Genomic DNA, 15,113 nt, shown 5'->3' on the forward strand with positions numbered 1-15,113 from the left:
GGCAGCACGCACTCGCATATCTAGACGACATAGTGGTTTACTCGAAAACGTTCGAAGAGCACGTGCGCCACTTGAGAGACGTTCTAGAACGGCTGAGGTCTGCGGGCATCACTTTGAACCCAAACAAAGCTCAGATAGCGGCGACCCGAATAACATTATTGGGATTTACGCTTGACGAGGGTCGCATTTTGCCGGATAAGGGTAAGCTTGAAGCGATAGTGAGCTATCCATCGCCGAACAATGTCGGTGAGCTGAGGCGCTTTTTGGGGATGGTGAATTTTTATCGCCAATTCATTCCAGATTGCGCGGCAGTGCAGGCGCCTTTAACGAAGCTCTTGAGGAATGGTGAGCGTTGGGCTTGGAGCCAAGAGCAAGAGGCCGCACTGCGTCGCCTCACGAAGTTGCTGGCCAACACGGCTCAGCTGCAGCTACCCGATTTGAACAGGGAGTTTGTTATTCACACCGATGCAAGCGACCTGGGCTTAGGAGCAATTTTGCTTCAGGAGCATGGAGGTTCCCTCCGACCGATTGCGTTCGCGAGCCGTACGTTGACACCGGCGGAGAGGAACTACTCAGTAACCGAGAAAGAGTGTCTGGCGATAGTTTTTGCTCTCCGTAAGTTTGACTTTTACATAGACGGAGTTGCGTTTGTGATTGAAACGGACCACATGGCGCTCACGTGGTTGAGGCGTTTGAACGAACCAAGTGGCCGATTGGCGCGTTGGGCATTGTTGCTGCAGCGTTATGACTTCACCGTCCGCTACCGCAAGGGTAAGAACAATGCCGCGGCCGACGCACTATCGCGTGCTCCAGTTCGACACGAGGCAAGTCACGCGACTAATTCGGAACGAACTGAGAGCGAGACACTCGCGCTAACGCAAACAGCGGAGCAAACGTTAGTTCGAGCTAAGAGCGTGAACCACGTAGAGGCTGTCGTTAGCGCAGGGATTGTTTTCAGCAGAAGGGAGCTGTTAGAAGCTCAGCAGAACGATCCATTTTGTCGAAAGGTGTTCGACGGGCTCCGGGAGCCGGGTGGTAGTGAGGCCACCGCGCACAAGGGGGCAGCTGGTATTGCTGTCGGTGCGGAGCGCTCGGCAACAGCTGGTAGTGCTGTGAGCGCGCTGGATTCATATCTGCTAGATTCTGACGGCGTCCTGCTGAGGTACATTCCATCCGACGATGACACAAGTGAGTCATTTAAAGTCGTGATACCGCGCGCGTTGAGAGGAGCGCTTCTTCGCTACTTTCATGACTCGTGCATTGGTGGGCATGCGAGCGGCCCTAAGACTTACGCTAAGTTGTGTCGCCTCGCTACCTGGCCAGGTATGAAGCGGGATGTGATTCGCTACGCCCGTTCATGTCGTGTGTGCCAAAGCGTCAAGCCGCGAGGAGGACGTCCGCCCGGCCTCATGCAACCGATTAACAGTCAGACTCCCTGGCAAATCGCAGCGTGTGACGTAATGGGCCCGTACCCCTCAACTCCTAGCAGAAATAAGTTCTTGCTGGTGATCACGGATCACTTCACTAAATGGGTAGAACTTTTTCCCCTTAGGAAGCTGACGGCTCGAGTGATTTTAGAGAAGTTGATGGAGGTTTTTACCAGGTTCGGGTTCCCCGAGCAGTTGATTACAGACAACGCGTCTTATACACAACCCAAAAAAGTTGCTAACAGTCATGGTGTCCCCTTGGTGTTTTCTGCGCCCAACAAGCTCTCGAAGATGTGCTTTCACACTTGCGGTAGTAGCAAACATGGGTTACAAATAAAACACAGTGTTTGCTATATTATCTCTTGCAACACCTGTGTGGTATATGCCATACCTCAGGTATGTGGCAGAACTTTCGTTGGGCAAACAAGACGATGCATAAATGAATGACTTAGGGAACATGCATAAAAAATAGCCGACAAAGTGGACAAAGGAGCACATCTTGTTGCTCATTTGAACTTCTGCATCAACTGTGTACTACCGTTTCATGATTGGCTATTCTCGGCAGAAGCAAAAATGAAGATGCGCGACTTGCTTTGGAAGTATATCACATTAGCAAAAGTGAAGCTGATTGTATCAACGATACCTCAATTTCTTTGCATTCCACTGGCTATGAAGTTTTGCGTACACATTTTGGTTAGAATATCGTGTTTTACGTGTGCAATATGACACTACACGTGTGCATTCAGGGGTTTTGGTGTGACAGTTTATGGTATTTCATCTGTTTTTACGTATACAATACGGAGCTGCATGTGCCCATAAAATGTATGTGGTTTTTGGCATATACAGTCGAGCCGGCTTATAACGAACCTGAGCCTGACGTGGCATCCGTTCGCTGTGTCCCGAAGTTCGTAGTATATGAAACACAGCTTTTAAAAAAGTTTCGAAGGAAAACACAAAATTCTTTGCCCAAAAAAAACCGTGATGCACGGGTTTTGAAGAGCAGAAGCGATAAGGGCGGTCTCGAGTTTATTTCAAACAGCAGCGTGCTCTTCGCCGAGGCTCGTGGCATAAGCTGCATAAGGCACTAGTTCCAAAGTTTCATCATTCTCGCAATCTGATTCCTCCAAATCGCTCTTGCCGATTACTTCATTCACAATGCCCTAATCCGTTCACGGTGCCGTGGTGTCAGCATCATCATTGGCCATAATTAACCCATCACAATAAATGTCCCACCCGCTCTGCCAGGTTGCAGTTGACGACGCGCTGCCACAAATCGCCGCTGGAGTGATCCTGTTCGCAAGCTTCAGGCTCGGCATCAAGCCCGACTTCGCGGAAGTCGGCCTCGTGAAAACAGTTTCGTGCGTATGTAGCCGTCATCGCCGCCCACGAAATAATCACCATCTCCACAGCTGAATACCAGGATGCCTGAAGCGGCAAGTTGGCTGCCAGGTGTTCAACAGCTATGAGCAAGCGCTGCGCAACGCGGCGCCTAACACGGGGATTTCGCCCAAGCCAAGCGGTCGCACTTTCGACGTTTTGTTGAGCGGCAGGAAAAAGCGTGCAAGGCCTCCTGTCCGCCATCCTGACCACACACGCTCACCGAGAGCGAGCAGGACGTGCACACGCTACACGCATGCCAGAACGCATGGTACAGCTCTGGGTCCGTTTCTAGTCAGAGAAAACAAAACTTCCAAATTCAATTTGAGTCAGCGTGGCTGGCGTCATGGAGTGGTGGAGACTGGCATAGGAATTGTGTCAAGAGAGGAGGGCCGATTTGCGAGAAAAGGGCAAGGAGTTGCAATAGACTAAAGAGAGGGGAGGATATGGTGAGAAGGCGACTTTAAAAATCAAAACACATGGGAGGGAGGCAGGTCAGGCAGCTGGCTCAAAAGATCGGTGGAACGCGCAACTCACGCGTAGAAAAAATTAAAAAAGTGCCTGTGCGTGCAGAGGTCTAAGCACGGCCGCCTGGTAGGGCGCAAGTGGCGGTGTTCAGAGAATTGGCGGCCTTGGTCAAAGAATCGTTTTTTTGCGCCGGCGAGTTTGCGTGGTCTCACCGGCTTCGATATTTCATGATTCGTTCCTCGCAAAGTAAGAGTCGTTTTTACGCTTCCGCACGCTTGCGGAGGGCATGCTGAGCAGAGTGCGAAGTGAGCGAGAACAGGTCCTAAACAGGAAAAGAATCGCGAATTATCTGAGTGGGTGGGGTAGTGTATGCGCGCGCACTAGAATGATACGGTAAGACAAGACGTAGACGATCGGATACAGATGATGTTGGTATAGGCACTATATTGTTGGCAAATGGTCTGGTCACTGTAGGCCGGCGACGTCAACGACAGTACCAGTGATCAAAAACAGGGAGATGACCGACCAGTTTTTGAAAGATGGGCAGTGCGAAAACACGGGCTGCGTCTCGCGATGCGGGGTGCTCAGAGTAGCGGGGGACAAAGGACGGAAGGTTGCGTAACAAACAGCGGTCGGGGGAGAGTGGCAACTAGAGGGGCGCGGAGGCAGGGTCGGCGTTTAACAATAAGAATCTATGGGCACCTCGGCGATGTCTCATCTGTGGTCGAAAGGGGTTTCCCAGGAAGTCGGCGGAGTGCCGACTCTGTTCACTCTAACCGATTGGCGGCACTCGGAGACGTTAGTTGTAAGTGCGATTTTGTGTCTTTGAAACAATGTATATTTCACAATCATGCAGATATGTTCGTTTTAAGCGAAACTTCGTTTTAAGTGGGGCTGTTATATGTAGGCTTGACTGTATATGCGATGCTATGAGAGGAATAAAGCAGTTCTTAGTTTGGTGCCAGTCTTTCCTCACCTCTTTTTTGTTTTTTCATATTGTTTGTACCAAAGAAGTTCTCTTTTTGTTTTGCATGTACCAACTACAGTCAAACCTCGTTTTAGTGAAGTTGAAGGGGGAGTCGTAATTACTTTGCTATTACCATTATTTCATTATAGCCAATATTCATTTTTACTGACAATCAGCCAGAAAGAGAGATTGTACTCTGCTTAATATTACAGCAGCCTGCCGCGCAGAAAAAAACTTTTTTCATCAGGCAAAAAACTAGTAGCAAATAACAAAAAACAATGCACTTTACTTCTGCCAAATTCTGCTCACCAGCTGGCAGATCATTTCGAAGACAAACAGTTCTTATAAGACTTTTGCCGACTCTTTTTCATGCAGATGACTGCATTTTCAGCTGCAGCAACTATTTCGAGTTCGTTCTCGCTGTCATTGTAAGCACCAAAGAAGCGGCACAGCACATCTCTCGCATCCAGCGCTTGCACCGGTTCGCCAACATTAGGCTCCGGGGTGCCTACACCTTCGTCACTTTCGTCATGCACCCGCATCACAGCGGGCACAATTTCTACATCTAATAACTCTTCGGTTGTCACCGCGTCAGCATCGGCACCCACGTATGTGCAGAAAGTGTCGCAGTCCGGCACAATGCTGGTGTCAAGGAGAGTGTCTCACGACGCCTGGGCCTGGTCGCCGTGGCACCCACTGGCGACATCACCGAAATCTTCAGCCCCCTTCTTTTTATTTATGCCGGACTCAACGGCCTTTAACATTGCTGACTTCAGCTCGATCGTTATATTTTTGCGCTTGCGTTCGCCGCTGCCATTGTTCATCTGGTGTCGGGCGAGGAAACTAATAGAGGTGGTGTTGCTCTTCCACGGCGAATGACAAGGAACACACACAATCTCCGCCGTCCCTGTACAGTGCAGAGCTGAAGGGGAGGAGGAGGTCAGATGCGCGGGCGGGTCAAAAAGTTCTATAGGAGAGGGAAGGCCAGCTGAAGGGCATGCTCGTGTGAGTTGCTGCGCGGGCAAGTCCATTAGTTCCTGAGGAAAGGGGAGGCGGAGAGACACGCCTATGCGCGTGTTGGCAGGCGGCTCCCGGCGAGCGCAAAGCGCGAGTTATGAAGACCTCAGCCGTGATGATTGTAAACTACCGTGCGCTATAAGAAATTGAATTGGTGTGTACCAAAATGTTCAGTAAATGCTCGTTGTGGACAAAAGATGGTTCGTTATATTCATTGTGAGGAAGTTTCCACTTTGTTAAAACGAGGTTTTAAATACATAGACGTTTATCGGAATTTCAAGGGGAATTGCAATTGCTTTGTTATATCCACTAATTCATTATATCCCAATTCGTTATAACGAGGTTCTCCTGTAGACCCAACACAAGTTTTACTGAAGTCTCTTAAAATTATTTTGCTCAATTTGAGACAGTTGAGTTGTGCATGACTGCTTTTATACTCACCAGTCTAAGTTGTTGTTTGAAGGTCAGTGACATTGGTTACTTAAAAAAAAAATGAAAGGTTTTGTTTCCAGGGCGTTCTGACAGGCATCAGCCATCACCGTCGAGACGCACTGTTTGCCACTTGTGGTGAGAACGTCCACCTGTGGGAGCATGCACGCTCGGAGCCACTGCGCGCCCTGAACTGGGGTGTCGACACTGTCTATGCTGTCCGCTTCAATCCAATTGAGGTGAGCTTTCCTTTTGTGGAGGGGGCAACGCTGTTTAGTGGAAATCCTATTTGAGGACACAGTCTTGCAGTCACTCCAAGGGGCTATTAGCATTTGACCTTTAGGGCTCATATTGAACAAAAGAAATTGAAGATTCTTTCAAAAAAACAATTGACTAAAATTGCTTCTAAGCTTGAGAACGCCTATCTCAAAAGTGTTATTGCACGTAGGATTCCGACAAAACGCATAGGCTTCGAGCACTGTCTTCAATTTTGCAGTTGCAGCAACTGCTCGATAAGAGCCAATTTTTAAAATGCATAAAGAGCCATGGTTTAATGAGTGGTTAATTGTGGTTATTGCCTATTTAGAAATATACTCTTATAGCAATGTGAGCAGCAAGTCATCCAAACTTGGACCCTACGCAGCACCAGTGCAAGTCTTGTTTTTCAGATTGTGGCGTGACATCCGAGCCATTATTAAGCATCAAGTTTTCCCCTCAGTTCTGTTGTTAGAAATGTATGTTTCCTCATTTGCCCATTGGCGGCAACACTGATGGCTTCAGCTGGGAGGGTGGGGTCGACTCTTTTTCACACACAGGTGCTACGCTGCGGAGGCTTCGTGCAGTCTATGCGTTTGCATAAAAAAAAAATAGTTAAATGGGTTTATACTTCCCAAAATATATTTTTTTTCTTATTAAGGCTCAGTATTAAATGAGCAAGTTTCATGTACCTTACAAGCAAAGAAAAAGTGTAAATGCTCATCTTCCTCAAGTGCTTACAACGACAAAAGCTCACTATGAGACATGCGGAGCGATTCATTTTGCTGATCAAACTTCTTGCATAGTGTCGTGAGTAAAAAAGAGGCACGAGGAATGTGCCGACACGGATGGTGCATGACGAGAGAAGAGTTGCCGAAAAGCTTACACACTAGCCACGTAAATGCAAGAGATTGGTTGAAAAAGGCTTGTGGTGCGCAACCCGAGCCGGGAGGAAAAATCCCAGAGGATGATCTGGTACTGTGTGTTGGGATGCCGAGCTGTGAAGACGTGGGAAATGAGTGTCGCTACGACGTTGGGAGCAGCATGACTGCCCGATTCTGAGGAGGTCAGTGTGAAGAGGCCCGGAAAGTGGCAGTCGACCTCGGAGGTTCCAAGTGAGGCTGCCCTAACTTGCTGCACTCTTGCACAGCAGTTCGTGGTTGAATTACAGCTCTCCCACTTCGCGGCAGGATGGCTATAGCCCGCACCTGTCAGCAGAGTGAACTTGCAATCATGGGAGTGCATGACGAGGCTAAGCCTAGCCCAGCGAGACCAAAGAAGACAACGAAGTCCGAAACACCAGCAACGACGATGAGCAGATCGTTTGGCGGGACCAACCAACGGCGACAGTAGGATGTTGAGGAGAAAGTCTACGATGTACTTGACAAACCTCGACACGGCAAAGGAGACAAGCTGTTGTAAACTGTAAGATCGTTCGATGTTGAGACGCCATATTGGAATAGTAGCAGTGGCTAGGGCTAAGGACAGATTTAGACTGGTTTGCAGACTCTTTTGCTTGTGCTGTTATTGGGGTAATATTGTGTCCGCAAGTGTTGGTTTCGTTTTTGCTTTTGAATTTCTGCCTTTTATCTTCTGGGTTTTAAAGTGTGTTTGGTTTTGCCACGCCCGTCTCCCGCCTGTCTTCAATCTATCCCTTGCGAGCACTCCCGAGATAAGTTCGCGACACATAGCATTGCACCTGATGTGTAAAAGGGAGTACGTATAGAGCCTCTGCTGTTAGTATATTGTTCAAGAAGAAAAAAAAAAGAAAGAAAAGAAAAGGGATAATCATTTCGACCATTTTCTTTACAAAAATTTTCAGTAATAAGTATCCTGTTCTTATACCGTTTTTCAAGTTTGACTGCTTTCATTACGTAAAGAACCACCCTGAGGTTGAAATAATTCTGATGTTGCAGTCGTGCACAAGTCTACAACAAACAGGCAGCTGTGCCAGAGCAGTGTGTTGATAGCAGCAGGGTGACATCCAACAGTTTCACTCGTTATCTCTCCTTCTGGCTGTGTGAGAAAAAAAGCACGCATCCCTGCTAGCAGACAAACAACTTTTTTTCATCGATGACATGAGCAGAAGTGAATTTTGACATCACGGTAAACAAAATGCCCGGTGATAACAAGGGATTGTTTTTTTGAATGCGTGGCACGGCCACGGCTTGTATCACAATTGCTATTGCTGGCATTATAAATTCACTGCAGACACTTACTTGATATATTAAAAGAATATTAGAGGGGGTTTAAGTGCCCTTTAGACTTGCTTGGTGTAAAGAAAATTTCTTGCAGTTTCTAAGCTTACCATGCATATTTTCAGTAGAAAATTTCCTGTATGTTTGTTAGAAATTAGTGCAAGTGCTGTCTAACAACTGAAGTTTATTGAAACAAAACCAACACCATACATTCACAGAAAATTTAGGTGACACTGTACCTTGCAATCTAGTAAAAAGAACAGACTGTTTCAATATGCATTCATGACTGTCATTTTTGTCAAGGAATGCTTCAGCAATTACTGTGCATGTATGGTGTTGATTTCCATGCCTTTCTACTTTTCATTTTAATAAACTTCAGTTGTAAAACACTGCTTGTACTTTTCTTGTGCTCTGTCTTGTTTGTGCTGATTTCTTACAAACATGCAATGTTTCCAACTTTCTTACCTTACAAAAGTTTCCTGTCTTTGTGTAGGTCAACGTGATGGCGAGTGCATCGAGTGACCGAAGCATTGTGCTGTACGACACACGAGAATCTCAACCACTGCGGCGTGTTTTCCTCGAGATGCGTTCAAATACCGTTTGCTGGAACCCCATGGAGGCCTTCATTTTCACCTGTGCCAACGAGGACTACAAGTGGGTGGACACTGTTGTTAACAAAAAAAATGCCCATTCACCTGAGCCTAAATAATTGATATGGGGGTTTAGCGTCTCAGAACCACCATATGATTATGAGAGACACTGTAGTGGAGGACTACGAAAATTTCGACCAACTGGTATTCTTTAACGTGCACCCAAATCTGAGCACACGGGCCTACAACATTTCCGTCCCATCGGAAATGCAGCCGCCACAGCCGGGATTCGATCTCGCCACCTACGGGTCAGCCACCTACGATCCCGCCACCTACGGGTCATTTCACCTGAGCCTAGCTGCATCATCAGTGGATACTAGTACTATAGTCACCGACCAATTCTTTGGGCCTGCTGGGGACCACGAAATCGTACGAAAACCAAACACTAAAAAAAAATGAACAAGGTAGGAAAATGAGGTTTATTTGGATTAAAAAAGCCTAAAAAAGTCCCCAATAATTTCATGCTTCATGTTGTTCTTGGGGTAAGAAAATTTGTTTCTATTTGGGTTACTGTAACATCGCTGGCACACGCGTTGGCAATCGCTGCTGCCGACTGTTGCGGGCGTTAATGTTGGTGGCTCTATGAAACTAAGTTAACAAACAGCTTGATGCCGGCCACAAGAAGATGCACGCAACTTCTTGCCTGTTTGGTGGGATTTAACAACAAGGTCTGGGCTTCCTTTACCTGCACCACCACCATACACTACGTAAAACTCCGGCATATCGGCACCATCAGAACGCTACCGCCACGGCCTCAATTGAACCCGGGTGTTCTAGGTCAGTAGCCGAGCACTGTCACCACGGAGTGCTACTGAGCAATCGCGAACAGCAGCAAGCATGTGACATCGCACGACGGCTCAAGCACACTTGGCACACCACTAACACGACCATGTTGCAATGACGACCAGAAAATGAAAACAGCCTACCGGCGTGTTGATGATGACGATAAGGGTCACGGAAAAAGAATAGTCTTGCCATTTTGCTAGCCAAGGAATATCAGACATGGCCTCTGAAACTAAAAGATTGTGTGCGCTTCCAATCTTGGGAGGCCACACATCTAGCCAGTGCAAGCCAAACTTGACCAAGCCAACAAATGAGTGGCATAGCTAGAGTGACCTAGAATAGGGTAAGTGTCCAAAGTGCCGGCCCCATGGGCTTTCCACACTCGGGAGCATGCGGAAAGCGAGGGGCGTCTGCTACGTGGTGCAGTTTTTGGCGCTGTGTTTTTTCAGAGGGTACTGGAAGTCTATTTAGCTTTAATAATGCGATGTGGAATGAAGCTTACCAACCTTTCAGCGTTGTTAGTTCTTGAGGCAACAACAGAATAGAAAAACTCGCATGTCAAGCGGCATCAGCTGACATAGCTCTGGTGATAGAGCCTGATAATGTTGGTGCATGCGTAAAAATGCGCCAAATGAAGAGGCATAACGAAGAAACGGTAAAGAACTTGTTCGCACGGTTAGTAGAGCAATCACATTGTGCATGCAAGAATTAAGAGTAATAAATAAAAGTTTAATTGCTCACGTAGTCAGCTAAAATATGCTCAATGACCGCTTCACTGAACACTATATACAAGCCCCAGTGCTCATGTTTACCAGTAGCTTTCTAGCCATATGCATGCCAGTTTACTCGATAATTTGTTAGCCTCGGCTAGCGCTTTATTATTAAGAGAGCACATCGAAAAGACATAAGGGAAAAAAAAAAAAAAGTCATCGAAAGACAATAGTCCTGCGTCTGGAGAGAGTGAACAAAAGGTTTATTTGATGTTCTGGGCAAAAAAATTCGTGAATGGTATTCTGGAGACGCTGCGTTAGAGTGCCTCGAGTGTGCAGCAGAGGCAAACGAGCACATCAAGTCACGTCACATGTGAGACATGAGTGGTATCTGGCAGTTATCTTGGAAAATGAAGCGCGCGCACCTTGCGCACCCGTCTCGGAGGTGATAAGGTGTAGAACGCAAGGCGTCGGGTAAGTGCCACCACCGTGTTGTCTTAGCAAAGCGTTGGAAACACTTGCCTTTTCGTGCAAGCGTTGCCTGCTCAGTGCAATGTGATAAACGCTACGGTCCTTATAATTACTTATGCATGCTTTTTCTAGAAAGAGACACACATATAGAATATTGACGTGTTGTTATGGTGCTTCAGATATGTGCAATAATTGCTTTTGAATTGACAATCACACAAGTGTGAATATTGTATCTTGAGCAATATTGGTGGGTGCTCCGGATGGGGTCGGCCATTTGGAGTATCCTTTGGCCACTTCAATGCCGCTTAGGGTACCGTTAAGGGCGGACAAACATACAAGTGTGCAGACAGACAGACCAAAATCTTTTCATCGAAGGTCCCCAAGAAAGATTCTTCAAAAAAGTATGGACGGTCGTACGACCGCATTACTCTTGCCTTATTTTTGCTTCTGAGGTAGCCTAGAAGGCCCACCGAGCGCGAAGCTTGAGTTAAATTACAACATTTGAAAGAAAAGCAATGCCAGGTAAAGTTACATTGCTCCACAAGTTTGTGCATAAGTGACGTATTATAAAAATGTTCTACCGATATTCAGATATATTGCAAGTTACAAATAGCCTTATTGTTACTGTACTAGTCGAATAGCTGCCTGAACGAAAATCTGCGAAGCTCAGAAATGATAACGTGTAATGTTTGAACCAGTTTTGTCTCGGATATAGATATCACTTATGTACCTAGACTTTAAAAAATGCAAAAGGTGATTATATATACCGTCAAACCTCGTTATAACGAAGTTGAAGGGGGAGTCACAATTATTTTGCTATAACCATTAGTTTGTTGAAGCCAATGTGACCAAACATGATCAAAGAGCTAATCCTATGCTAACACAATATAATCTTAAACATTCATGGCCCTAGACCTCTGAAATCTCCTGCAATATATGTAGCATACCTCCAGTGTGCACAGCTATTCGTAGCGCTTTTTGCAGTGTATTTTGTCACGGAGCTAATCCCATTCGCAGGATTAGCTCCATGAATTTAAGTTTTAATTTCTAACAAGGCATTAGAAGTTTCTTTCCATGAAACCCTTGATTTTTGGCAATGTAATAGTGCTTTTGATTCAGTGCACTGGCTTGCACATTAATGTTAGTTGGTGATGTGCTTATACGATTCGCAGACTATGGCGTACTAAAAACAGCAATTCATGTTAACGTGTGCCCAGAAAAGAGAAGACTACCTAGCACCTCTTTTCCCAGAGGAGGGAACACCTAGCGAAGCACAATACAAATAACCATAAAAACTGAATACCATATTTACTCGAATCTAGGCCGACCTCCAAAAGTCTCGAAGCCAGAAAAAAAAAAAAAGAACTTTACCTCGAATGTAGGCCAAACGAAATAGCGAAGACAGCGTTCACAAAGAAAAAACATTTATTGAACATTAAAATGAAACAAAGCAGTTGGGTTCATGATGCACATAACTCGAGAAACATACAGCCGCTAGTCCTGTTGTGGTTCTTTGTTGTTTTCATCATGCTGCTTCTAGTTCTTTGCATCATAAAGGTGCCTCGCTCATTCCGAGTCGTCCTTGCTGACTGCTTTGTTGCTGTCTTCAAACAGTGTGCAATCTTCGGTGCCATCAAGTTCATTTGATATGCCACACTTCTTAAAAGAGCGTACATTCAAAGTTCCTGTAATGTTGTCCCATGCTGCAGCCCCTCCAGCCACGCACATTTTTTTTCATCCACTTCAAAGTCCCACCCGGCTTGAGCATTGGACGACGACTCTGCAGCTAGGTGAACTTTCTTTTATTGCGATAGCAATTATATGGACACTCGGCTAGATTTTGCCGCCGGCGTCAGCGTGACATCGGCATGGGCGTCGCCGTCACTCACCGTATATGTATACGTGTCTCTATATATGAAAACGCGAGAAAGAAAAAAATCCAGATATGTAAACCCTCCGGCCCGCAGAATCGAACTTGGGACCACTGAGACGCGAGTGCGAGGCGTTAATCACTGAGCTACAAAGAAGCACGTCCCACAACGTTCAAACGGCAAGCTATATATATGTACCACTTATCGCTGGTGCCGGGCATCTTGGGGCGGAACTATCATGTTTTCAGAATTACCAGCAAGATGGTGCAATGAGCATACCTTGTCACATAGTCACGACGTGGCGGCCTGCGCTATCTCCCATGCTTACTTTGCCCCGCGTAGATAATAAGGGGGTGGACGCTCGATCGCACGCCCTTATCTTGCAGTGGGGAGGATGGCATGTTCTGGCTAGCATTTGGGTTTTGGCGGTACGATTCTGTTGTAGTTACCAGGTGCACAAAAGTCACTCCATTCATTTCACAGTCTCCGTTTGCAAAAAGAATGCGCTTTCCAGACACAGCGAACTAACAACTGAGACGCTTGTTCTAGTTCATCTGTACCTGTGAATACATTTCTTGCGTTATTTCTGCATGAGAAACGCGGCGCACATTTCGATCTGCTTGCCATTACACCCGAGACCTTCCAATTTGTTGCTATCGCTTTCATTTCTTCGCCGTTGCGGCAAAGCTGTGGCTTTTATGAGCGGCACTATAATGACACTGCTTTTGTGGCGCCATTGAGCTATTTCACACACCCACGAGTTGAAGCGCAACTCGAAATGACGAACGGCTCGCCTCAACAATCGGCACAAAGATCAAAATGGCGGCGTCACGTGTGTACTTGAGCCAGGTGTTGGCTCGGCTAGTAACGGCTAGAATACAATCTAGGTGGCGCTAGTTGTGCACCACTTTTCTGAGTGCAAAATGGTGCCCTTTTCAAGCTCCTCGAATCTAAGCTGACCCTGTAGTTTGATACAAAGAAGTTTGAATAAAACTGTCAGCCTAGATTAGAATAAATACGGTAACTCTATCGTTCCGTTATTGTGTCTTTAGTTTAATTCACAAACAGAATTATTCGAAATAAACGAACATGGCTGTACGAGGGCACGGAAGTGGGCTGTGCAGCTTGTTCTGACACATGTGCACCTCCAGGCCACCTTTACTACGCAACATCGTGATCCAGATTGAGTTTGATCTAGAATTATGTATCTCCATTGATTAATGGAGAGTGAGCGCAATGCTGCAACTTCATCATTAATGTGACTGCAAAGACAACAAAGCAGCACGATTCGCAAGCATTGTGCGCCCCTTCTCTCTCTATTGGATTGAACTGCTTGTGTCCTCAGATGCCACTTCAGTCTTTTTCATGAATAAATGTGGCGAGTGGTAAAGTCTTGAGTGCTAAACAAGATATTCAAAAGGACGAGAGAAGCAGAATGGGTGCTTGTGGATGCCTTCTGAAGGCATTGTTCTGCACTCAAAATTTTTCGATAGCTATTTATCATCTCGCCAAATTTACAGTTTTGTTAAAATGCAGCGACAACACAGATCATTGTCTTTTGTCATGCCACTTTCTACCAGTTAAACCTGCGTAATTTAGGGTACCTTGGAAGTTGTGAGGCCAGATTTCAAGAAGGAATGGAGTAGAAACGCATTGTTCATCCGTACGTGATGCTTTGTCATCGCTAAAACAAGTTTCTTCAAGCTGTAATGAAGGAAAGCGTAAATTTAAGGGCACAATTTCTTTGTTAGACACAATAATAATGAGAACTAATGGACTGTAAGACCAAGGAAATTATGGGGGTGTTATTAGAAGTAATAGTAAAGGTGAAGAAAGAAAAGTGGATGAAAAGATAACTTGCCACCAGCAGGATCCTAACCTGCGACCTTCGAATAATGCGTTTGATACTCTACCCCTAAGCTACAGTGGTGGTCACCCCCCCCCCCCCCCCCCCACTGTCCACATTATAGGGTATATATGCGCGTTTAAACGTGGGAGCGTTAGTCAGTGCCACCTTTTGCCATTTCGGCGAGTGTAGGAACGCTCTTTCTTGCTTGTTTGGCATCGTGTAGTGTATGTGATGCTATGACGAGAGGGCAACTGACCAATAATCCGTCACATACCACCTCAAGGCCACAACGAGACCCTCGCTATGAATGAAGGAAAGGGTGCAGTTTAAAAGCTCGTTTTCTTTTTTTGACACTGTAATAATGAGACCTAACAGACAGTAATGCCAAAGAAAGTATAGGGGACATTATTAGAAGTAACTGTAAATGGGAAAAAAGTGGGCATAAAGATAACTTGCCATGGGCAAGAATTCTGTTACCGCTTGGCAATTTGAGGGGCTTTTAAACTTTAATGATATCTTCAAGTTATTGAGGCTTTTTATGAGATATTGCTGCCACACTTTGCCGACACACCTGCAGTTCAGTCGTATGGACACAGCAGGGCAACGGCCATGTTTTCACTTTTTTTTTCTATTCATAGCTT

General features: G+C 46.1%; 1 protein-coding gene across 2 annotated transcripts in view; it reads left to right on the top strand.

Moving 5' to 3' along the window:
- LOC119169133 (DDB1- and CUL4-associated factor 13) overlaps window positions 1–15,113 on the top strand; it is a 143,689-nt gene that overhangs the window by 38,993 nt on the left and 89,583 nt on the right. The window contains exons 5-6 of one of the 2 annotated variants that reach the window (XM_037420233.2): window positions 5,769–5,924; window positions 8,632–8,792. In XM_037420233.2, coding sequence (XP_037276130.1) covers window positions 5,769–5,924; window positions 8,632–8,792 — 317 coding nt within the window. The remainder of the gene's footprint in view (window positions 1–5,768; window positions 5,925–8,631; window positions 8,793–15,113) is intronic. The other variant, XM_037420234.2, reaches the window with a different exon arrangement.

Source organism: Rhipicephalus microplus, chromosome 2 (genome assembly GCF_043290135.1).
Source record: "Rhipicephalus microplus isolate Deutch F79 chromosome 2, USDA_Rmic, whole genome shotgun sequence".
NCBI lineage: Eukaryota > Metazoa > Arthropoda > Arachnida > Ixodida > Ixodidae > Rhipicephalus > Rhipicephalus microplus.